At 37.4% G+C, this 27,108-nt stretch overlaps 1 protein-coding gene across 2 annotated transcripts in view; it reads right to left on the reverse strand.

Annotated features, from left to right (window-relative positions):
• Positions 1-17,620: 17,620 nt before the first annotated feature.
• The window catches only part of LOC105185970 (GAS2-like protein pickled eggs), a 205,275-nt gene continuing 195,787 nt past the window's right edge, over positions 17,621-27,108 (reverse strand). Inside the window, exon 7 of one of the 2 annotated variants that reach the window (XM_025299942.1) lies at positions 17,621-18,954. In XM_025299942.1, the coding sequence (XP_025155727.1) occupies positions 18,041-18,954 (914 nt within the window). In that variant the 3' untranslated portion in view covers positions 17,621-18,040. The remainder of the gene's footprint in view (positions 18,955-27,108) is intronic. The other variant, XM_011145866.3, reaches the window with a different exon arrangement.

The raw sequence follows: 27,108 nt of genomic DNA on the forward strand, positions 1-27,108 counted from the left end.
GTGAGTATGCAAGTTTCCATTCGTCGAACTAATGACTTTCCCAACCCTGTTATTTTCACCTACTCGTCCTCATTGACACATCGTATAAGTTTGACTCCGACTACTGACTATTGCGGACACCCTGTATAATAAAACTATTTGTTTGCGGGCAAATTTTATTCCGCGCTCTATTTACTTATCATTCGCGTGTGTATCATATAATATTATTTGTATATTATAATAATTCCTTAGACTAATGAATTTGGTATTTCTAAGGAACGAAAGAGCTAATTAATTTGAAACGAAAGAGCAACTCAGAACTTAAACACACACGGCGCAAGATAAGGGGCCGTCTTTCCGAGAATTCATCTTCCTTCTTTCAGATCGTAAATTACACTTGGGTATTTTAAGACACTTCGTTAATCATGCCATCATCCGCCGTCTCATTATTCGCCGCCGATTACGTAAATTGAAAAGTCCTAAATAAATAAACAAAGGAATGACTCGTCACTTGTGCGCCGCGCATGTGGGCTGTGAATCGCGAAATTCCCGACAAAAAAGTCATCGTCGATTGCGCCATTTACTGAAACCGTAAATGTTCAAGAATACTCTCTCGCAGCACATTGCGGCTGCGGCGAGCAGGGGGGGGGAAGGATACTCGCTCTCGCGTTGTCCATTAAAAAAATGTTTAAGTCGCGTCATTAATATGCGCCTCGTATCCCGGTCTGCCTTCTGTTCCGCCCACTTTCGATTATTTATCGAATAACTAATCGTATAAATTTGACGCGATGGTTATATCGAGGTGGCGGTGCGCGTCGTTAGCGCACTGTGTATACCACACGTGTGCGCATTCGTCCTTTGCCGCAGGTGCGCGTGGCAATGGTGAAATGTGTGCGGTGAGACGAATCGAAGAGCGTTTTCACGCGGACGATAATATCACAATTTCGACGCGCATGGGCTTCAAGTGCATTTATAAACTTCATACACATGTCTGCATAAACATTAACGAGAAATGATATTTGAAACAGACACCATATCAGTCCACTTATATTTTTGGTAAACATGCGTTGTTCCAAAAACTCAAAATCTTGAAATTCGAAAACTGAGAAAGTTTGCCGAATATTTATAATACTGAAATCCAAATACCGAGACAATATCTCGAATACAATTTTCTCAAAGTATATAATTAATTCTAAGAAAACTAATTATCCCGAAGATAGTATGTATAATTTTACCACTTACCCAGTTGAATACACTTTTGCTGCACTCTGAATAAATATTAATGCATCCGGCTGAACAAATACTAATGCATCCGTGTGAGACGCTTTCAATATTTCAGTAAATTATATTTCAGATGATCGTTTTAATATTTGGTTTTAGTATTGTAATTTCTTGGTAAATTGCTTCATCTTTTAAATTTCAGTACATTTTTTCGAAGCGACGCATGTCCACCATATTCCGTATCATTAGAATTGTTCTTTATAAATTAAATTATGCAAACTTAAAAAAATTTTAATTATAAATAATATTTTCTATAAATTGAGAACTTCATAAATGGGAAATTTATGAAATATTATGAAATATTATTTATGGAATATTATGAAATGGAATTTATGAAATATTATATATTATGAGTAGAAGATTTAATAAATATGTATTGACCTAAAAAAAGAAATATTTCAAAATTTAGAAAGTGAAAAAACTTCCACGAAAACTATAATATCGAATTTCGAATACCGATATAATTTTCCGAAATACAATTTTTCCGAAATATTGGAATTATCTGATTATCAATATCATGTATGTCGTATTATTTTTTAAATTAAAAGTGACACAATTTTCAGTCTCATAGATATATGCGTAAGAACGAAATCATAACTGAAATTATTACAACCCAACTATTGTAACTATAAATAATATTTTTTTTTAAATTGAGAACTTTATAAATTAGAAATTTATAAAATATTATATACTATAAGTAAAAGATTTAATAAATATGCATTGTCCAAAAAAGAGATATATTTAATTTAATTTAATATATTTAATATATTTAATTTAAAAAGTGAGAGGAAACTTTTATGAAAATCATAATATCGAAATACAAATACCGATACAATATTCCGAAATATTGGAATTATCTAATTATATGGTCAGCATCATGTATGTCGTACTATTTTCTAAATTAAAAGTTACACAATTTTTAATTTTACAAATATATGCATAAGAATGAAATCACACTTCAAATTATTACGTAACCCAATTATTGTAACTATAAATAATGTTTATTATAAATATTTAAAATATATTTATAAATCAAAAATTTTGTAAATCAGAAAATTATAAAATATTATATATTACAAATAAAAATTTAGTAAATCTAACTGAAATATTAACTGAATAACTGAAATATAATTGAAATGATTACCACCTAACTATTGTAACTATAAATAACAATTTTTATAAATTTAGAACTTTATAAATTGAAAATTTATGAAATATTATATATTATAAATAAAACATTTAGTAAATATGCATTGCCCAAAAAAAGAGATATATCGAAATTTAAAAAGTGAGAGAAAACTTCCATAAAAATCATAATATCAAAATTCGAACACCAATATAATCTTTCGAAATACAATTTTTCCGAAATATTGAAAAATTAAACATGCATTACCCTCCCAAAAAATATATTAGAATTTAAACAATAAGAAAGTTTTCACAGTAACTACAATATAGAAATTTGAATACCGATATGATCTTACAAAATACAATTTTTCCGAAATATATAAATTGTAATTGCTTATGTAATTTTTAATTTTATGGATATGTATGTAAGACTGAAAATTCTCAGTTTAAAGAACAGCATACATGATGCTGACTGTATAATGGAGTGCATTAATATTCATTTATTTGAATACAGCAAAAGCGTACTTATAATGATATTAATATATTTATAATTATTAATTGTAGGTAATACAATTGTCTGCAATATATTTTTAGGTATTATGACTTTTCAGGAAATTGCACCAATTTCAAAATTGCGTTCCTTTTCTTCCAAGATAATATATTCCTACTAAAAATTGCAGCTGTAAAATTGAGAATCTTAATGACCGTTAATTTCATCTTGTAAGATATATATCCTCGAGCAATTACATTTTTGAGTGTTTCCTCGATATCTTTCACGTATTATTTTACCGTCCAACGACGCACGTGAGGGATCTTTTGGTACTTTATATTTATACAAAGTAATGTAATATGTGCCCGCAAGACGTAATATGCAATAACACGCATGCACGTACACGAGAAAAAAAAGAATCGCATTTTCCTCCCGAGAATTCGCTCGCGCGTCGTCGCGTAAATAATTCTCCTCAAGGCGGAGTGGATGTGCGCGCGCGCGGTGCGCGCACAGTGCGTGCGTGAGCGGCGCGTTCTATTTATACGCAATCCGCGTGTTCGCCGGCAATAAAATCGTGGCGCAAATTCGGATGAGGTAAGGTCATCAGCGTGGGAGCGTGGGAGTACTTTCACCGCGATGTAAACGTTATTACGGCCAAAGTGAAAAACACGAGAAACATAATACCGAAGTCGCGCGCACGCGCGTATACAGGCACACACACATATACGCTCAGGTTTCACCTGAGAGAGGCCCCCGTTAAAATTCCGCGCATTGACAAATCACGTCGCCCAGGTAGTCACACAGGATAACGACAAAGCGTGCGATTTCGTGGTCTATCGGCATTAATCACGATCGAAGCCGGCTGGCCAGCATCGGTGTGGCGAGAATGCCTTATCGTTCGCAATCCTTCGTCCGGTTTGTTCCTTCGATTTTCCTCAGGGTTCGTTTTCACACCTACCTCGTCTTCCGTGTAAATTCACCGACTATCCGGACGGCTTTACAGCTCGTATCTATTTGTTACGCAATATTTATAGTCGATGTAAAATTCGCCGTAAAATCGCATTATGCACAGCTGTACACTGAGAGGAAAAATATCCAAACAATGAAAAATACTTATTCGGCGATAATAATAAACATGTTTATTTAAATCCATATTATCTGTATAAGAGGAATATTCCCACACTAACGACATAATAATAAATTAATAACATATATATATATATATATATATTAAGCTAAATATAGATAAAGCTGATTTGATTGGAAAACATTGGGGAAACATTTGGGTTTTAATTATTTTATATTCTTGTAATCTGTGAGAAGATTTTAATTTATTTATATCTTCTCAGAAATGACTCAAGTAACATTTGGAATAGGACAGATTAGTATTTTCATTGATAATTTAGCTTTAAAAAGTTAAAAAATAACAGCCCAGATTTAACAAATAGACATCTGATATTAACTATTATCTTTTTAACATGTCGACGACCCGAATTATCTCCGTCAGCAGTAAGCTTGTAACTGCGGTGTTCCAGCATTTACCATGGCTTTTAATTCTATTCGAGACTTATCATGACCGCTAATTAATAGAAACTTTAGGGCAAGAACATATATTTAGAATAAATATATAGGGTTCTATTTTAAATGAGTCAGGCATAATTCTCGAGAAATATGAAAGATACTAAGAAACATTTCAGACAAAAGTTGTATGGTTTCAAAAGGGACATAAAACAACTATATCATTTTGTTTACAGATGGCACCACTTTCGAGATATTCACTGATCATTACTTTTCTTGAATGGAAACCCCAATTATGTTATATCACTTTTTCTACCAATTAATTTAAACAACTTTTGTCTGAAACATTTTTTTATTTGCCTAATATTTTTTGAGATATTTAAAGAAAACTTCGTAACTTTTTCAAACATTAGTAAATTTTCAACATTTAACTTACGATATCTCGTTAAATATTTGTTGAAAGAAAAAATAATACTAGACTCTTTTACTCTTTTTAGCCTCAAGAATATATTGTTATAATAGTGCCCTAACTTTTATTAACTTATTAATCATTGAAAATTTCAAAATCATGAAATTAACAAAAGTCAGGGTGCTATTGTAACAATATATTCTTGAGACCAAATGGAGTAAAAAAGTCTGGTACCGTTTTTTCTTCTGATAAATAATTAGCGAGATATTGTAACCTTTCCTTAAATATCTCAAAAAATGTTAGGCAAATAAAAAAAATGTTTCAAACAAAAGTTGTCGAAATTTATTGGTAGAAAAAGATGGTATAATAAAACATTGGGGTTTCCATTCAGGAAAAGTAATGATCAGTGAATATCTCGAAAGTGGCGCCATCTGTAAACAAAATGATATAATTGTTTTATATCACCTTTGAAATTATACAACTTTTATCTAAAACATTTCTTAGTATCTTTTATATTTTTCGAAATTTCTGCCTGGCTCTTTCAAAATGGGGCATCCTGTAGACACATTAATTAAAAAAACACATTTATTTAAAAAAATGAGTGCAATTATTACAAGTCAGGATACTGTCGCTGAATAAAACATTCATCTTAAAACAATTATTTTCATAAAAAGTTATGGTATTGGGAAAATGTATATTCTCTTCTGAGAAAAAGTTTCCTTTGGAAACATATCTCACAAAATATGTATATTAGTATAAGTAAATATATTATTAATATTCACCGAGTAAATATCTTTTTTATCTTTTCATACTTTTTTCTACCAGTGTGTGTGCAAAATGGGACTCCTATGCAGCTGAATCTCCGACGCCAAATGTTACGAAGATCACTAAAATACATTTCGCTACTCACCACATTCACATGCAAAGCTTCTCGTGTCTCCCCTTGAAAATAATTGAGAGATGAATATAATTGCGATGTTTACATGCATGGCGCCAAAATTTAACCCTGGTCCGTTAATAACGCGTGAGGCGATCGCCAATTAGCATGAATGAAATTTCACGTACGAGCAACGGTGGAACGTACGATCGGCGACTTAAGAACGACGTACGATGTAATATATTCGCGATTAAAAATTCACGCGAGAATTCAGCGACAATTACGAGAGGCACATAAATGTCAACAATAATTTCATGCTGCACTCGAGCGATCTAATTTTAATCAAGTGCATTCGCGGACGCGAATTCCAACATATCCCACTGAAGATGAAAAAAAGACCCAACAAATTTCTCGTTCCATGCGCTCGTTCCACGCCGAAACAATCGGCACTTTCGCGGGACAATCGCTAGTCGCCAATCGCTTCGAGCTGACACGATGTAAAGCGAAACTCTCATTGATCAGAAAATGAACGCGCAGTCGCGCGTGTTCCCTCTCGTGTGGCTTTTATGCTAATACTTATAAACTTTGGCACAATCGTCTCTGTTATTATCGAGGCTACTACAGGCGATCATAAATCTCCGGTGCGACGGCTGGACGTTTCAAAAATGGCTTCTTCCGAGATTCGCGGCGCATCGCGCGTCTCAAAGCCGGGGATGCAGAGGAAGAGGCGAGGCGAACGCACGGTCAATCCACACACTCATACGCATAAACGTGCGCATACATACATACCGTGATACACCATTGTTGGTCGTGTTGTTGTTCGTACTCCCGAGAAGAACCGTCTAGCCATATGCGGCAAGGCCGCCCGTTCGTATGGTGCCAGGCTTCATAACGGGCCCCGTGCGCTCTCTCGCCTCTCCGTATGGAAAGGACCCGGGAAATACGGGAGATTCACGCGTCTCCTTCTCTCTTTTCTCGACCGCGCTTAATTTCTCGCGTTTTGAAATATTTCAGACGGCAAATTCCGCAAAATATATCACTCCGTTGAGTTTGGAGCGTCGCTCCTTTTTCCTGCGTTTTCCTTGCCGCGCCCACATAGAGAAAGATATAATTCTATTGGTAAAAAAAAGCGATTATTCAGTTGATCTTCATTCTCTTAAGTAATGGTTAATCTTCCTCTTTTGTTCTTGAACTTCTTCCATCGTTCCCTTATTCGTATCTTATCCTCGTACTGCATTGACCACCAGATCCGTCAGAAGCACAAGTAATGATTATCTCCAACAAAGGATATCTTCTTGACAATAGTCTTGAAATATATTCATCAGAAATTTTCGAAGAGGTCATTATTATTAGTTTGAATTAATTCTCGCTATTGACTAATAGAGGTCAGTAGTTATGCTATTTCAACATGGCCGAAAGTGACCGTTGGTGTATATTATGAAAGTACTGTCAATAGGCTTTAATAACATTAGTCTACATTTTGCGACTTCATTTTGTCACAAAAAGTGTGACACATGATTTCGATATAATTTTTTCCATAGATTACGAATCCAAATTCCAAAATGTTCTATCATGTCACATTTTTGAGAAAATGGCAGTCAAAATGTGAAAAAAACGCATTTTTGGTACTTTTTGAACCTCTGTCACAAGGAAACGAAACGTGATACAATACTGTACGTGGGCTGAAATTAAAGCTTGAACCTTAAACTTTAAATATATGACGCTAGATAACATGTGACAATACTGTGGACTCGTGTAGCACTGGTTTTTTGACTAGGCGCGCGCCAATTTAGACTCCGCGTTTGACAGTAAACCTGATTACAACGGAAAGTCTCAAGTAAGCAAACGTAAGATAAAATAGCTTAAAATAAGAAAATTTAAGAAAGCTATTGAAAGTTAACATAAATTGTCGGTAATCAGATTAATAAGCTTTACAGGGCAACTAGGTTCACTGTTAAAAGCGAGATTGAAATTGGCGCGCGCCCAGTTAAAAAACCAGTGCTACATGACTCCACAGTATTATCACATGTTATCTAGCGTCATATATTTAAAGTTTAAGGTTCAATCTTTAATTTGAGCCCACGTACAGTATAGTATCACGTCTCGTTTCCTTGTGACAAAAGGTGCAAAAAGTGCCAAAAACGCGTTCTTTTATATATTGACCGCCATTTTCTCAAAAACGTGTCATGATGAAACATTTTGGACTTCAGATTCGTAATCTACGGGAAAAAACCTATCGAAACGTGTCACTCCTTTTGTGACAAAATCAGTGTCGACTAGTGTAATCGGTGTGTGACATTAGATCGTAGTGCAAAGAACACAATTTTTTATTGCATTGAATATGTCGGGTCTTGCACCGTAAAAAGGAGCATTTGCGGGAAGTATTACTTTTCTGCTTTCATCTTAAGAGAAATCTGCTGCTGAAAGTTATCGTTTGTTAGTGGAGGCTTATGGGGAGCATGCTCTATCTGAAATAACTTGCAGAGATTGGTTTAGACGATTCAAAGACAACGATTTTGACGTGAATGACAAAGAGCGTCCTGGATAGCCGAAAAACTTTGAAGAAGGAAAATTGGAGACATTACTGGAAGAAGATTCATGTCAGACAACTCAAAGAGTTGTCGGAAACACTAAATGTCGGTGAATCAACCGTTAGCAAACGTTTAACTCCCCTGCGCAAGAGTTTTCCCTGACTTGAACGTTACCAAAATGTACAAGTTTTTTTTTAGAAAAGGTTGCAAAGTAAACGCGATCATTTCTAAGGTTTTTGGGATAGTAGATTCCGAATCTGAAGTTAGAATTTCAAATTTCAAAATGGCGGATCCAATACGGCGGTCACGTACCAAAAATTCAATAAATTTTGAATTTTCTTGCTACGATTGGCTTGAAAACTATTACTCGGGGTTTTTTAGATCACTGAAGACGGATCTAAGGTCAGATTTTGAAATGACAGATCCAATATGGCGATCGTATATGCGTTTTCCCAAAATTGAAAATTAAAAGATTCTCGTCTGGTAAACTTGAAAACTATTACTCAAGAATTTGAAGAATTACTACGAATTTGATTACAAATCTGAATTCAGCAATTGAAAAAAAGAAAAACAAAAAGCAAAAGGGATGTAAAATCGGACTTGGAGCCTCCATGACGCATCCTGGGTACACTTTCTCAAACAGAAAGTATAGCAAATCCTAGTCCTAGTAGAGTGTTGAACGCAATTGAATCCGACATTTTGAATTTTAAAATATTAACCTCAGATTTGTAATCAGCAACCTCTAAAACCCTCAGTAACAGTTTCCAGGCAAATCAGAATGAAATAGTCGAAATCGGACTAGGAAATCATTGATCGCCATATTGGATCCGCCATTCTGAATTTTGAAATTCAGACTTCAGATTCGTCATCAGCGACCTCAAAAATCCCCGAGTAACCGGGGCGAATTCCTAAACGAATTAGAGCAAAATTGTTAGTTTTACCAAAAATCATGTACTTGACCGCCATATTAAGTTCACCATTTTAAATCTTGAGATTCTGACTTCAGTTTTGTCATCAGCGATCCCAAAAACCCTCAAGTAAGAGTTTTTAGACCGATTTAAGTACTTTTAGGACACTTTTATAAGGACGAAAAATTGGAAAATTGTTACATGAATTTCCTCCTTTTTTTCAATTTCCAATTTTTTATAATAATATATGCAAAGTCCGATACCGCAACTCAATCTATCTTAAAATGCTAATCTCAAGCTTTAATTTGCGAGGTCGCAGGCCTCTCTAAGTGATTTCGTTCAGAAGTTTCAAAAGAAAATTTTTTGCACATATTATAAAAAATTACACGAATTTTGCACATATTATTGTAAAAAATTGAAAATTGAAAAAAAAAGAGAAAATTCATGTAATAATTTTCCAGTTTTTCGTCCTTACAAAAGTGCTCTAAAAGTACTCAAATCAGTCTAAAAACTCTTACTTGAGGGTTTTTGGGGTCGCTGATTACAAATCTGTTTGGACAAGTATACTCGTCATCGTGCACACGGGAACAACTCTGTTTGGACAAGTATACTCGGGATAATGCGCAGGGGTGTTAAAAGCAATGGGAATGATCCAGAAGCTAGGAAACTGGGTCCCACATGAATTGAAAGAGCGAAACGTTGAACCATTTGTGAATTGCCATTTCAAAGACAAAAACGGAAGTCATTTTTGCATCGAATTGTAACTGGCGATGAAAAATAGATTCGTTACGACAATCCTAAGCGCAAAAAGTCATGGGCGCGTCCCGACGAACCATCAAAGCCACAACAGGATATTCGTGGAAAGAAGATCATGCTGTGCATTTGGTGGGATCAAATCGGTGTAGTGTATTACGAGCTGCTGCAACCGAGTCGAACCATTAATGCTGAACACTACCGACGACAATTACTCAATTAAATCGAGCACTCAAAGAAAAACGCCCGCAATACGCCAAAAGACATGACAAAATTATTCTTCTCCATGACAATGCTAGACTACATGTTGCAAAACCAGTGAAGGAAATCTTGGAGGCAGTTGGATGGGATGTCTTATCTTACCCGCTCTTCACCAGACGTTGCTCCTTCAGATTACCATTTGTTTCGGTCGATGCAGCATGGTCTTTCTGAACAGCACTTCAGATCTTTCGAAGATGTCAAAAAACGGCTCGATGATTGGATCGCCTCAAAAGAATCTGAATTTTCTTACCGCGGAACTCATATATTACTCGAAAAGTGGGATAAGGTTGTAGCTTCCGAAAGACAATACTTTGAATAGAATATAATGTACCGTTCTTTTGAAATAAACATGAGTTTTTGTTGCAAAAAACAGTGAGAATTAATTCAAACACCTAATATAAAATTTGCAATATTTATTAATGTAGCTTCGATGCGCCATTTAGTACAATCGAAAATCTCTTTTGGCAACGCTGTATAGTAATTGAATCGGCCTGGGGATTGCATCGGAAGAGGACATGTGGAACGAGTAACATGTTGATCGCTGGTTTCTATTAAGGCTTTTTATTAATCTTTTTATAGAGCTTTTTGTCAATTTACAACTGTTCGTAGATAAAGTGATAACGTAACATAGGTAACGTTGCGTATAATAATCATAGCAATTAATATTCGTTATTCTTCTGACAATAATAATAATCGTAATTGTAATAATAATAATAATAATCGTAGTAGAGCGACAGTTACAATGATTGTAATCATAGTATTAATGTTGGTAATCACTGTTGTATTCTTCGTTAACGTTAACGCACGACCCCCGCAATCGATTTGGGGGGGAGGGGGGTTACAAAAGTTTAGGCTTAAGGATTAGCCGGCCGAAGGCGAAAATTATTGCGCGAGGTAACAGGAGAGCCGATTTCTCGTTTCTCCTGCTGTGTTTCGCTGCTCGGATCATTCTACTCTGCTGTTACGACGCGCTGTCAAGCTGGGGAGCTCGGATAAAATCACGCCGGATTAAATCGAATATCGATACGCACAAGTACTCGAGATTTTACTGTTCCGTTGACGTTGTATATGTCGTTGTGTATCGCACAGGTATATATGTATATATACAACACATGTATACTTATATGTATATATACTTATATTTTTTACGTATATTGGTTTCTTGCTCGATGAAAATCGGAAATCGATAGGGCAGCTGGGAGAGACGCTTCAACGGAAACTGATTTAAAAAAAAACTGACACATACATTGACTGTGAGACAAAAAATATTTGCAACTGGTAATTACAGTCGTGAAATAGTCGAAGGAAATATTTTTGCAATAAGCACTAATACACACACAATATGTTCACGATAATAAATCTTACATCCATATTGCTATTGCCGTTTTCTTTTTTTTTAAATAACCAAAAAATATAGGGAAAAAAATTGCGTCAATGTAACTGAACAGGGACCAAATGGCAAACTTTATTGCAGGGACGAAAATTCCTACAGGCGATTTCTAATCAGTCAATTGTTTGCAGTTGTCTCAACCGAGTGTTCGGTTGCAATAAAGCTAAATGTTCAGATATATATTTTCAGTCGCAGCAACACAGACTTTTATATGTAGATTGAGTGTTCCACAAGAGGCTGCGCCAGAAGACTACTTGATCTGGAAAAAGACCTGTGCCACAGGTATTCTTGATTTAGTTTGACTCCTACTGGAGAAAGCTAGCTCCTCCTATCAGAAAAAGAGGAATGATTTCTTCTTATATACCTCCTCAAATCTCACACGAGAAGTGCAGTTTATGCATAAGTTTATAGCAGTAATATTATTGCAGTTTATAGCAGTATTATATGCAGTTTATAGCAGTAATATTATTTTTTAATATCATTCTTCGTCTAACAAAAACAACTAACAAAAACATCATTCGGCTGTTGCCGAATTTCCCTTTGATTCCTATTCAATTACACAAACCAGGATTTTCTCTGTGTACGCCGCAGATGACTACAGTTTTAGAGAGATTGGGCATTTTCTTCTCTCAGTATAATTTTACACGATAACTGGGAATATCTCGAGCACTCGGCTGTCTCCGATCGATTCTCACTGAAGCGTTCGGTGATTCGGTGTATTTGGACCTACACTTAACCCTTCAATGATGGACACCCAATTGTTGTTCCCCACTTCCGCGGAAAATGAAGAGAGCTTCCATGAGACGTGCGAACGTGCTCGTGTAATAAATGAAATCCGGGCGAAGACAACAATTTTGCCGCGTCTCTTTGCTGTTTGTTTTCTCCGTCAGTTTTATTCGCGCGACTCGGACGACCTCGGCCGAGAGAGAAGTGTTCTCTGCGGATCACGCTAAAATTATCACTACCAACGACAAGAACCTCGAATAGAAAAATACACATTTTGTCGAGAACACTAGTAGGCAGTAACAAATAACCCATGTTAATCATTTGCCGAAGGGTTAAGTCAACTTATCTTAAACTTAAATGGAAACGTCTACTTTTTACACGGTAAAAACGAGGATAAGCGTTCTAGCGATGTTTACGTCATATATATGTACACAAAATATAAAACGCTCTGTGTGTCCGCGCAGCACCGAACTCCAGTCGCAGAGTGGGGGTTAGGGGGGAGGGAGTGGGGGGGGGGGGAAATCCCGCCGTATTCCTTCGACTTTCATCTGTTCATTTGTTTACATGTAAGTCAAATGATCATCACTCGTAAACATTTCGTCGTGAATCCTGTTGAAGCGGACTAATCAGGTAGTACCACACCGTGAACGTCGTTGTAGCTACAGAGAGAAAGACTAGAGAATTATCATAATTTAAGCCGAAGTACGAAAGTATGAAGATTTATTCGCGCTGGAAACCGTTCCCGGAGATATATTTACAGGCGACTCTTGCTCGCGCGTACATAGTGTGTGTGTGTGTGTATGTGTGTGTGTGTGTGTGTGTGTGTGTGTGTGTTTTATATATGTTCCATGTGTGCACATGCACGCGTAAGTCCATGTGCTCGTGTAGAAAACACGACAACGTTATACATAGGAAATCGCTCGAGTTTCGAATAAAATGAGGCCAGTGAACTTTATATTATACGAATATTTTATTATATATAAATATATTCTATTGCAGTTTAGTACCCGGGAAAAAGTTCGCGTTAGTATGAATATTATAATAGATCTGTTTTAGCTACATTTTCTGCACTTGATTTCTCTGACAAAACTAAACGGTCATGTCACCATATGATACATTCTTTGGACATTTCTGAGAAAAAAAATTATAAATCAATTAAAATCTTTCCATAAGTTAGAAGAATATAACACAATCAAAACCCCAAATATTCAAGTCATCCAGTAAAATTAATTGTGTGTATTTAGCTTAACATGTACACTATTGATCTTTCTCTTAATCTTCTTCATTTTTTTCTAATTCTATTTTATTCTGACATCCAAATATGTTTCTATCCTATTTCACGTATTGAAAATGTTATTAATAAACATAACAATTCAACTAATATCTATCTGTCTCCCTGAAAGTTTACTCCTTAATATAGAGTATTCGCAAAAATCGAGATTAAACTTATACAAAATATTGATAAAATCAGAAAAGATGAAAAAAGTTCATATAAACTTATTAAGTGTATACAAAATTTTAGTATTTTTTCAGTCCTCTAACGTAATTATCTTAAATTGAAATATTTTCCCGCCGTTTTGTATTTTTATAAAGTTGGTATTGAACTTTCTAAAAAACGCCATTCATTATAATTCATTAGCACATAACCTCAAAACTAACAATGAAAGAGGGAAAACTTTTATATTCGATATTGCATTCGATATGAATTCCAGCAAGTAAAAAATGCTGCTAAACCATTTGAATCCATTTGCTCTGTTCTTCCGAGGAAAATATTGCGCCCCACAATATGTGCAAATATTAGTTTCGTCGCTTTAAAAACAGTAATTTTGACGTGAGTGACTGTCCGCGCTCTGGAATGCCACTGGAAAATTTAAGGCCGACAATTGGAAGCGTTGTTGAATGAAAACCCATCTCAAACGCAAATAGAACGTGCAGAACAGTTCGAAATTGACCAAGCAATAGTTTCAAGGCGACTGCATGAAATGGGAAAAATTCAGAAATTCGAAAACGGGTGCTGCATGAATTGTTGCAAAACAGCATTATCCGCCGTTTGAATACGTTGCATTGTTTTCCAGATAGCGTAAAAAAGATTTTTTGTTACTGGCGATGAAAAGAGGATTATATATGATAATCTTAAACGCAGATATTTGTAGATCCGAACAACTTTCTACATCAGTGGCAAAACCAAATATTCACAGCAAAATGGTCCTTTTGTGTATTTGATGAGATGCAAAAAGTTAAATACATCAATTAATCATAACGAATGGCGTTTTAGAAAGGTCAATATCAAGCTTTAGGCCGCATCCCATTACAGATTGTAGGCTTGTTTGCGATGGAGATTACGGTTGGATGTTGGAAATCTACCAATCAGGATAAAGTAGTTCGCCGGCTGGTTGCGAGTTATAATTTAGACCCGAGTCTATTTATGATTTGTTTGTTGTAAAATCATCTAATAAGATTGCGAGAAAAGATCACGTGTAGTTTGATTGTTTAACGTGTTGCATGATCAGCCAATCCATTACTGTTAACCGTAATCTCAACTAAGTCCACAATCTGTAGCGAGATACGGCCTTTTCAAAAATACAAAATGGCGGAAAAATATTTTAATTTAAAATAATTACATTAGAAAGTTAAAGAAAGATTAAAACTTTTGTATACATCTAATATATTCAATGATGCCTTATTAAAAAGTTGCGAACATTCAAAGATTTACGAGTAAAATTGTTTTCTCGAACTCCGTATAAGGAATCACTGATTCGGAATAGTTTACGCGTTTTGATCCGTACACAAATTTCATCAGTCATTACAACAGTTATAATAAATGCTCGAGAATCTTTCTTTCTACAAGAATTCCATTCGTCGGACTCTCACTTGTCAAACTAATAGCTGTTAAATTCTTACTACTGGAAATAGTAATAAATACGTTTTCAATACATTCCCAGAGAAAGTCTTTCGTTTCTATCAAATTCTTCTAAACCAACATTTTGGCTCGAAAGTAAAAGTCAAGAGACTTCCTTTTAGAGAGTTAAATCTGGTTGCGAGAACAATTCTGTTTGCAAATCTTTACACGCTTGTAATTTCCTAATAAACCATTTCCCATAAGTTTATATAAAGCATAAGGCATATGAGGCATAAGTTTCTATAAATTTTCTTGTACTCGACCTCGTTAGCACTTTGCATAAAGTTTGGTCCCGATCTTTGCGGACACCCTGTTATATATTATAGAGTTCACTGGGCGGCTGACTCGAGTCCGTTGCGGCTAAACCCTCGTCATGCATCGGCGAAAGTATTCGCCCCCGATTCTCGTACATTTCCCACATCGATGTACATATAACGCAAGTTTAGCGAAAGATCGGAGAGGTTCTCCCTAAAAGCTACGGCGGAAACGAACAGAAAAAGAACCGACAGTATAGTATTGTATTATGTCGAATCGTATGTAGAGAGAATCGAATTTGTTAGAAACGTGTTAACGTAAACCTATTAATATTGCGCATGCGCATGCGCGAGACCGTCGTCCACTACCGCGATACTAAAAATATCCTTTTTCCGTAAAATAAATTCCTCTCTCTCTCTCTCTCTCTCCCTCCCTTCCCCCACCCTTCCCTCCCCACCTCCGCCTCTCCCCCTCCCTCTTCACCCTCACCCCTCTCCCACCTCTCTCTCTTTCTCTCTCTTTCTCTCTCCATCTTAATTTGTTACTAAGACACTTGATACAAAACGGCGCTACGCTTGCGTTTGGTATAAAAAACAGTTAAACGTTGGAATGGCATTTGTCCGACGACGATATGTCGCTATATCTACATAATGCAGTCTGTTTCAGAATTAAGGGTGGGGAGAAGGCTAGGGGGTAGGGGGGTTTGATTTTCCATACGAAGGATCCGAAAGAGCGGGATCCTCTCGCGTGTTCGACCTTCGATGTCTCCCTTTCTCCTTCCCAATCAATCTAGCTGTTTCCTGCCATATCGCTTCTCTTACCTGCTCCCAGTCCTCTCATCCTTCCCGTTCTACTTCGTTCTGTGCCTCTTCTCGTCGTGACGAGAAGTCATAACGCGCAAATAAATCGTCTTTGATATATATACAACTGATAAACTATATAAATAAATAAATCGATAGGTGTTACTGATCACCGTCGATCGGCAATGATAAGATCGATCGGCGCATGTGCAATCGCGACGGGTCTGTCGATCCGTCGCGAATTCCGATCGCACGAGACGCTCGTTCCGTCGTCCGCCGTCGACTCGGGCCAATCGACGAGCTGTCGCGCGGGCTACAATTAACCGACTGGAAGTAAATCGATTGGGAAGCCATTAATGCAAAACTTGCCGCGACTAATTGCCCGTCTTTGATTTCGCATTAATCAATTGAAAATCTTGCCCACGAGACGAGAGTTTGCTGCTCCGTCGTTTACCTCTCTTTCTCTCTCTTGCCGTTTCACACTTTCCCTTTCTCCGGCTCTTCGCTACGCAGGCAGTCCGTCTGTTCGTGAACGTCATCTCATTCTTCAGCACCATCCAAGCACCACCCCGATACGTGATTACTAAGAACTACTAACTGATTTACCCCGTACCGTTAAGGCCCGTTAAGTTACTTCGATTCGGTCGAACGTTCTCGACCTGTGCGACCGTAGTATAGGTTAAGCGATATGATCATTGTATCTCACAGTTATATACTGGCAGAATATATAAGAATACTTGAAAGATAAAATTCTTCTTACGTATTAGCGAACAGCAACTATGGTTGCGTTCCAAAATAGTGCTGACAGTACTGATAGTACTGGAACCAGCGTATTAATCCTTCCAAAATCGTCAGTAAATGATTAACAGCGCGAAGGACGGAACAGATTTGCAGCATCGTGCAGTGAGTTAGCAAAGTAATTTATAACTTATTTAAGTGTAAAGATTGAAAATAAATTTGGAATTATAATTAACTTAATGTCAATTTTACTCGATAAACAAGTATTGAAAATTTTATTGAAAATAATTTGTAAAATTCATTATCAGACGACGTGAAGAAAATATTTCATATATTTCATGTTTATTATTTTAAATGCTTTTTTAATTATCGACTTAAACCTCTCTAAGACTTACGAAAAGACCTCCAGAAACCTCTCAAGATGCAAGTGAGTTGTCGAGTTGCTCGAGAATATTTTTTTTTAATTCCAGGTAATTTCGATTTATGAAGGAAGGAGGGATGGTACCATATTTACTTTTACTAATTCCAAATTAATTAAAAAAAGAATCTCTTTAAAAAGGCACTTTCGAACGCCCTGTGTAGTTGCTTTCATTAATACGAGAAGAGAATTAAACTTCCCAAGATTTTTATGCATTATACCAATTAATTACTATGGAGACGCCAATAATTACATATATATATATATGTATATATATATATGTATATATATATATATCACTTACCTTATCTCAAAAGCGCAGCGCAAAAGAGGAGCGCAGATAGAGAGCGAATTATTGGAGCTTTCTGCGACGCCCGTGTCTCATGAGAGATGAGACAGTCGCCGGAGAACTCAACCCTGCTCCTAATTTAGACTCCAGCTCTCCAGCGCCGCGATCGTCGTCGTCATTGTGACCGGAACATATCCGACCTTACCAATCAAACTGAATTAAGAGACAAGCGACGCAAGTGACGCGATTACTCGTTCGCTCGCGCGCCTGCTGGATTCTTCCAGCACGTCGACACTATCGACCTAAGCCGAAACCTAATCTAACACGCGAAGGCTGTCGGCGTGCACACCGCGACCCTCGCCGGGATTCAACCGAAGGAGAGAGAAGCCACTCTCAAACGCTGTCGGATGCTACGGACATCGGTCTCTTGTAGGACACCGGTGCTGGTATCCTCGAATAAGCTCCTCTCTCGGACACCGGCTTCGGATCTTTCCTGGGGTTCGTCGTCACCGGACTGTCCTGCGACAAAGTCGCTGTTCCGTTACTGTCCACCCACGCCTTGGTGAGCGCCATGTTCGCCGCACTGTCGCTTGGACCAGTCTGGTAAGTCCTCAGGAGGTCCTGTAGCTTCCGTACCATCTCGTGATCGTCCTGCAGGTGACCCACCTTCTGCAGGATTTGCTCCAAGAGCGGATTCGCCACTTTCGTGGGCGATGACTGCAGGGATCCGGTGGTGGAAGCTCGGATTCTCCTGCCATTCCTGTCGTATTGAATTCCACCATTCGAGCTAGGTCTGGGCAGACTTTGCCTGGCTGGACTCTTCCTGGAGAAATTTGGGGTCGTGGCGCTCGCTGCTGGTGTGGCTTGAGGGCTCATGAAAGTGTCCGATTGGATACTGGGCCTCTTCTTAGCTTGGCGGCCGTTCCACGTGTTGCTGCCACTGAGCGGTGATTTGCAGGACTTGAGTATCGGCGAAGACGCCTTGCCAATGCTTCCGGTCACCGTGGGTGGTTTCCGTAAGCTTCCGCAGTTGCGGGAAGCGAGACTGTAACCCCCTCGGTTCAATGGGCTGCCCTCGGGACTAGAGTTACTGTCTCTGGGTGTCCTGCTGCCGGATGATGTCTTGGACAAGTTGCTGATAGAACCAGCGCAAGGTGTCTTCTCACCCGATGAGAACGTGTCGTTTCTTGGCAGCGGGTAGTTCCGTACAGGACTCGAAGAGCGAAGTCGGGTCTTACGCAGGCCGGTCTCGATACTGTCGGTGTCCACGCAAGATCTTTCCTCGGATTCTACCTTTGGAGGTTGCTCTGGAACAAAGGAAGCACAGATACGTGTTCACGCCTGATTCGATGAGAACATTGCAGCAAACTGCAAATCCCGGAGGTTTGCAAATCCTGGAACTTTGCAAAGACAGAGAAACGCTTGGATTCAATGGCGCAGCTATCTTTTGGTTTCAACTAGGAAACAGGTTGAAGAAAGATACAGTTTTCATAATACCATGATTTTTCATGTTACTGCCATAATTAAAAAACAACATAACATTGAAGAAGTATAAATACGATAATTTAATAGCATTTTATGTCCGTTATATGTAAGATATATGTAAGAACATATGTACAGATATTATACAGTCTGTTTGATAGAAGCATGTCCGGCGTAACTCGAAAATAATTTATTGTAATGATTTGGAAGAAAACATACATACTACTTGATTAAAACTGTGATGCTTTATTATTAATAATCTATTCAGTCGCTTCTATTATCAATAATATGGCATCTTTTTACTAATTTTATGGCATATTCTTAAAATAAAGGTTTCCGAATTAAACTAACTTCTTGATCTTCTAAATTTTCTTCCCACAAAGTTTAAGTTTCAGTGCGGGTATGCAAAAGTTTCCATCGTTTATAAGGCAATATTTTTTATTAATATTATTATAAATGACATAATATCTTTAATCAAAATATTTTCCGGCATTATCTATTACTTTTTGCCATCTCTCAGGCAAGAGATAGATACCGCTATAAAAGAAGTCTTTACTCTTAGAATGAATGAAGTCATCAATGAATTGTTGCACTTCCCCAACATTGCAAAATCGTGTACCAGCAAGACTGTGCTGCTGCATAGATCAAAATAAGTGAAAATCCGATGGAGCAATATCTGAAGAATATGGTGTGGTAAGACTTCCCATCGCAATTCTATTAAAGTTTCCCGGGTCGTCAATGCAACATGGAGCCTGGCATTGTCGTGCGGAAGAATCACTTTGTTTTGCTTTGTCGCAGAATATGGCCGTTTCTTAATCAATTACTCATTCAACTGGCTCAATTGTCGACTGTACAATTTCGCGGTGATAGTATGAGATGGTTTTAACAATTCATAATACAGCACTCCTTGCATATTCCACCAGATACACAGGAGGACCTTATGATCATGGATATTTCGTTTTAGCTGTGACGTAGAAGGTTCTCCGGAATTTACCCACGATCTTTTGCAATTGAGATTGTTATAACAAATCTATTTTGCATCTCCGGTCACAATTCAATAAAAAAAAAAGACTGTGTTTGTGTCTATTGGGCAACGAAAGGCAAATAGTAACTCGGCTGGCAATAGCGTTCTCGGATAATTCATGGGGGGGGGGGGAATCCATTTTCCTTCCTTCAGAATTTTCCCTATCTCATGTAAGCGTCGAATTATACTCTGCTCTGTGCTTTGATTAATATATAACCTTTTCGCAAATTCTACACCCGATTGAGTCGAATTTTCTTGCAACAATGTTTCCAAGTCATCCGAACTCATCTCTTGCAGTCGCCTAGCACGCTCCTTGTCTTTCAAATCAAAATCGTCACTTTTAAAGCGCGGAAACCACTCATGACATGAACTTTCAGCTATCGCTCTCTCACCATAAATTTCGCAATTGACTCTGGTTGCTTCGGCAGCTGTTTCGCGCTGATGAAATAGCTGATAAAAGAGCATATAATGACGAATATGCCTCTTATCGACTTATCTTCATACGAATTAAAAATGTTTATGTCAATGAATATGACTTATTATGCATCAGTTTCTATGCAGGTTGATCAATACTGACATAATCTAACAAAAATGTGTCGCAACTTTCATGTAAATAAATCTTCTCATGTATTTAAATCTTAATCTTCTTCTTTAAATCTTAAATCTTCTCATGTATTTAGCAGCCGTTTGGCGTGACATTTCCAGTCCTTTCGGATGTATACAGAGAAACAGGACTTTGAGTCGCGATACGTATGCGGCGAAATATATCTTTCTACCAGAAGAAAGTTAAATGACAGCTGAAGCTTTCTGTACAAAGCATCTTAAAAAGAGGGGGAGTCCCGTTGGAACTTATCGTTAATGCTTTCCATGTAGAAGTTTCGCTGGACATGCTTTTATCAAACAGACAATGCGTAAGAAGAAGATGTTTTCTCAAAAAGTTATTCTTTGCGTCAACATTGTTTTCTATCACGCTGTTCATATATGTACGTTCTTTGTGCAAAGTTTCAGAGACTTTCCAGAATTTACAAGTCGCCGAACCTCTCTTGCGAGACTTTATCCGGTCGATACAATTAACGAGACATTTGCCTGCTTGCCTGTTTAAAGCGAGAGAGAAATCGGCCGCTGGTGAATCACCTAATGAATTTTCATCGTATCATTAATTCTGCGATATTCTAATTATTATCGCAAGTATAGCGCTAACGGTTGCGGCTTCGCATTGGTCGCTTATTATTATAGAATTAACTATCCCGCTGAAGTATATTAATTATGCACAACCGGGCGGTTCCTCAGCGGAAAAAATACCGTAGGACGGTGCCGTTTATGTAATTCCCAACTGCTAGAAAGCACGTTGATTACATAAACGAGCGTCACACGGTGGTGCAATTGAGGCTCGGCTCTAAATCTTGTCATTTCCGCGCGGCGCGCGGGCGGCCCATAAACGCGCTCGTCGCGCTCGTTTCACGGAGATCTGCGTCTCTCTTCAACGCGAATGCTCGCGTGTAGCGATTAGCGCTCTCGTGGGGCCGGGCGTTAAAATTTTGTCACGCACCTTCGCCGAGGTGTCAGCTTTCACGTACGCGTGTGATTCGGCTCCCCGCATGGAAAAAGAAAGAAAAAGAAAAAATTAACGATACCACGCCGAATCGCTCGACCGTCGGCGCTTAGCATATTTAGCGTGGGCGAGGAAGTGAAGGAACGGGTCGCGCGACGTAATCGGGGACCGTTTGTGGGTCTTGTTGATTTACATCGAACGACGCACCTGCGAAAGACGAAAGAATAGAGGTAACCGCCACGCGGCCCCGGAGATGAATTCTTCGCCGGGACTTCTGCCGTCACGTGACTTCTCACCGATGAATATCCCCTTCCTCTCCCTCCTTCCCCCCTCCCTCTCTTTTTCTGCTGTTCCTTTTTCATTTTACGTAATGCGCTCGCGTTTGGATTTTTCTACGTAATTTTTATGCAATCGAAGTCAAGTTCGTTATGTAAAATTCGTACAGACGCCGCCACATTAATTGGCGTCGCATCTCGCACAGCAATTATCGATCGTATATTATGTATTTATTACATGCTCGCACCGTCGCGCTATTCCACCGAGCGCCGTCTCATCCGTGCGATCGGACGACAGATTTTCATCTCGCACGAAAGAAAATAAGGTGTCGCACTGTGGGATGTTTGGCCTGAAAAGCTGGCCAAAGTTAATTTTCTTGAAATCATCCACCTGCTCTACATGAGTGGCTGTCTTAGACAGTTGAATATCTGTGGAATAATGGGCCGTTATGCTTTTGTTCGTCCGCGATAATATGAAGCGGTTTGGTTATTCGGAATTTGGACGTTATTCATATGGCACGCATCAATTCTCAGCGCTTTATAACATACGATCTTCGATGAGAATTTTAAGGTTCTTAAAAGTGGCAGCGCGACATTTTTCGTTATGGATTGTTTCGACAAAGGTATGAAGGAACGTTTTAAACTATATTTATTTAAATTGAATTGTTATTCACGTAGATATACGATTTTGAAAATAGCATTCAATAATGTATCTTTTTGCGTTCTCGATGTCAAACTCGAAGGTAGAGATGTGCAAACTATTCGAATTCAAATCGAATCGAATCGAATCTAATGTAATTCGATTCGATTTGAATCCGAATCCCTATGGTTCGAATCCGAATAATTCGAAAATTTCGAATCGCGAAGATTCGAATGCAAATCAAATACATTAGCGTTTGCGCGCATCAGCTACAAAACGGGCCATCAAAATGGGCCTGTATGTTTAAACCCTTAACTTGTAATAAACTTGATTTATAATTAATAACTTAATTATAAATTACTTCAAATATTTAAATATATATTTTACTTTAAGATGATATTATATCAATATTCCCTTTTATATTAAATGTTTTATGTTAAATTTTTTAATGATTCGATTCGATTCGAATTCAAATTTAAAAAATGAGATTCGATTCGATATAAAAATTCTTAATTCGCACATTTCTACTCGAAGGATTTAGTTATACTTCAGGATATATCCCTGTTACGTTTTTTGAATGAAATGAAAGAGTAATCTGTCCGGATGAAATATCAGAAAGAATTAGCCGCGGAAAATCGTGGATGTAGTTTTAGTAATTACTTTTGTTTCTCTAAACGTAAATTAGGTTTTGTCCAAAGGTTATTTAGACATGAAATTTTTTTTTATTTCTTTTTGTTTTTTTTTTGTTCCCTTTTGTAATATTTGGATATAATCGACAGACTTCTACTAAATTCTGACCCGTTACTAACAAATATGAGATTCTAGCAAAAAAGAAATCTAAACTATTTTTAAAGGAAACATTGAATATGCTTCTTCTCACTGAGCCCGCACCAAGAAGAGGAGATATTTCAATAGATGAAAATGATGTTGATTCTGAGGACGGAATACATTCATTAGATGAAAAAATTTGGAGTTTGTCTAGTTGAATACTTATTGATGTGCAATATTATGCTTTCTTAATTATTAAAATATTTTTACATATATATTTGCACTTTATTTCATATAAGTTTTTTAGATTTCATCTTTATAATGATCATATAATTGGTAGTACGTTTTAAACAGAAATTCGTCAAAAAATAATTTTGGCCAACTTTTTCGTACAAACATCCCACTATGCGTCAGTTTCCTTCTTCGCTCTATGTCCGCTGTGGATAGAAAGTCCTATGATGGAAATGCCGACTTTTGCGTCCGTCCGGTCACCTGATGTCATCGGCTAGCCAATGTGTCGTCCTACATTACATTTTCGCGCATTTCACGTACGCACCCACGTCTAAAGCTCGTGAGAGAAAGTCCATTCTCCGCAGTGTTCGAGAGAGAGGAGGAGAAATTAGATTTTTAAATTCACGCTTCGAGAGAGAAGCTACGCGCGCGCGCCTGGCGAAAACGCTTAACGGTACCTGTCGGTACCTTAACGGTAATCTTTCGGGGGAACAGATGTAAATAAGAAAACGATACGCTCGTCGCGAACCCTCCTCAAGCGCGGCTCCGGTGAAAAAAAATTGACACCTCGGAATACTGACTGGCTGATCGAACGTTGAATTCCAACCCTCGTCAGCTCGTCGGGAGCGCGTCGATCACGCGCGCTCGATAACGCGCTGCACTTTTTTTCATTCCAGTCGCGGCGCGAAACGCAAAAACGTCGCATAAATATTAACGCGCCCGGTTATAGAGATCGCTGTGAGTTATAATGTGTGCACACTTTTGTGTGTCTGCGTGTGTGTCACGAGAGCACACGGATTCGCGTGCGCAGTCCATAATTAAAATCTGGGGATCTCAAAAATCTATTTCGAGATCTCATCCTAGTAACAACACGCCGCCCGGTTAAACCGGATCCGCTTCAGCCTTCATCGTTCTGCCGAGTCCTTGGGACTTGTTATTAAAATTACGCAAATGAATTACGAATTGAATCCGCGCGAGAGGGAACCTGCGTCGGCATGCTCGCTGTGAGTGCAGCCGATCCGCTCGATATCGCGCTATCACGTACGACGCGCGTTCGTAACGTAAGAGGGGCAAATGCATAATTTATGAGGCTCGGTTTGGAGCGTAAAGCCGTATTTGCGAAGTGAACGTCAGAGATCGCGGATTTCCTTCGCTCACACCACGAGCCATTCTCATTACGCGTCTCTAGATCAATAAGATCCTTTGTCCCTGAACATCTATATAAATCTCGCATGTTTTCGCGGTTGATTCTTATGCTTTTAATCCTTATAATGCCGAACAACGATATATCGTTGTTAGCAACACTTGCGAAAAGTGCCAACGACGATATATCGTTGCGCATGCGATGGCGCCTTATTATTCTCGCATCGCGAGAGAACTCTGTCTCAAAATAAATTTATAAAACATTATAAATGGTTGAATTCCTCTTCAGAAGTCCTATGTGAAGATGTTCCACGAATTGAAAAAATTATTTATGGGTTTACTTTTCTGTTATATTCCGCAATGCTCCTTCCGCAATGCTTGCTGCGTATCATGGGATTATCATTTAGTTTTGTGTTTTGATATTAGTAATTTTGTTAAATTACTAATAATTGAAAATGCAGTATTTATGCTTTATGCTACGTGTTCTACATCAAACTATGACCGACCAAACGACGATTCTTCTTATTTGCTAATGCTGTTTATAAAAAATAACTGATTTTTCCATTTTTCCTAATGATTTTGAATAAACATTATTAGTACGATTTTCAAAAAATATTGAAATACATTTGGCCTTAATTTGTACTCCGTTTATTTCGTAATATATTCCTTTTGATGGGGGAAGATTGGGGAAAGAGCAATTATCCGTGTCACCTCCGTGAGAAGATGACGAAAATACAAGAACGAGCGATTTCGAGCATGCTGTGCATAATACAAACCCGGCGAGGAAAATTAGTCACAGCCAGATCCTATCGCGGCAACTATTACGTTCTGGACGCGTTGGACGTTGCCAAATAATGACAGCGCGCTCGCTCGTTCGCTCGAGTACTGGAACGAATCCGGTGAAATCGCGAATTTCGTTTTACCGCCTGGAGAAAAAACGTGTCTCGTTGCCAGACCCAATTTTCCTCGGCGATACTTTACATGCGACGACGTGATGTGATGAACGAGCGTAAAGTTTGGGATATTAACTGTTCACGAAGCGATCTCTGATCTCTATTAATTAACCCCTTGTGGCAATGGTACATATATTTACCGCCTTTTTCTCTTTCATTTTTACGATGCGCTGTTTACAGAAAATAACTGTTTAACATATTGTTAAAAGTACTGTTTAGTGAAAATAAGTATAATCTCACATTTTTCTCTAATATATTAATAATTACTTTACATATTTCTCATGGTTTCCACATCCGATTGTTCATTTTTGTTTATAACTAAGTAAAGCTGAAAAAAAGTGATTAAAAAAATTTATTGGCTTCTGAATTCTATGTGTTTCAGCTGCAGATTTTTTTTGAAAAAAGTAATGCAGTAAAATTCCCCGCAAATACTCTTTTTTGGCACGAAATTCGACATGTTTAACGCTATGAAAAAATATGTTGTTTACGCTTCGGCGGAAAAACATATATTGTCACCCCGAGCCTAATAGTGGAGCTTCACAATGAAGTTGGCTGTAGTATGCTCGATGCAAAAAGGCTAAGATAACACCATCTGTCGAGAAACAGCGAGAACTTATTCAAGTCCCCAATAATTTCTTGGAAAGTATTTGAAATTAAAGACTGCAAATTTCTTACTGAATATCCTTCACATATCAAAATATAATATAGGGTGTCCCATTTTTAATTTGAGCCAGGCAAAAATCTCGAAAAATATGAATGATATGAATGATAAGAAACGTTTCAGAGAACATTGGTATAGTTTCAGAGGTAAAATAAAATAAATATATCATTTTGTTTATAGATGGCGCCACTTTCGAGATATTCACTGATCATTACTTTTTTCAAATAGAATTTTTTTATTATATCATCTTTTTCTACTATTTAATTTTAACAACTTTTGTCTAAAACATTTTTTTATTTGCATAATATTTTTTGAGACATTTAATATTTTTGGAATTATGTTTAATATTTTTTGAGATATTTAAAGAAAACTTGATAAATTTTTCAATATTTAACTTACGATATCTCGCTATTTGTCGGGAAAAAAAGGGGTATTAGACTTTTTTACTGTATTTGGTTTCAAGAATATATTATTACAGTACTTTAACTTTTGTTAACTTGTCGACATTTGAAAATTACAAAATCATCAAATTAACAAAAGTCATCAGGGTGCTATTATAACAATATATTCTTGAAACTAAATAAAGTAAAAAAGTCTAGTGCTACTTTTTCTTCTGACGAATAGTTAGCGAGATATCGTGAGTTAAATATTGAAAAAGTTATCAAGTTTTCCTTAAATATCTCAAAAAAATTAGGCAAATGAAAAAAGGTTTTAGACAAAATTTAAATTAAT

The sequence above is a fragment of the Harpegnathos saltator genome, unplaced genomic scaffold, assembly GCF_003227715.2.
Source record: "Harpegnathos saltator strain DR-91 unplaced genomic scaffold, Hsal_v8.6 scaffold297, whole genome shotgun sequence".
NCBI lineage: Eukaryota > Metazoa > Arthropoda > Insecta > Hymenoptera > Formicidae > Harpegnathos > Harpegnathos saltator.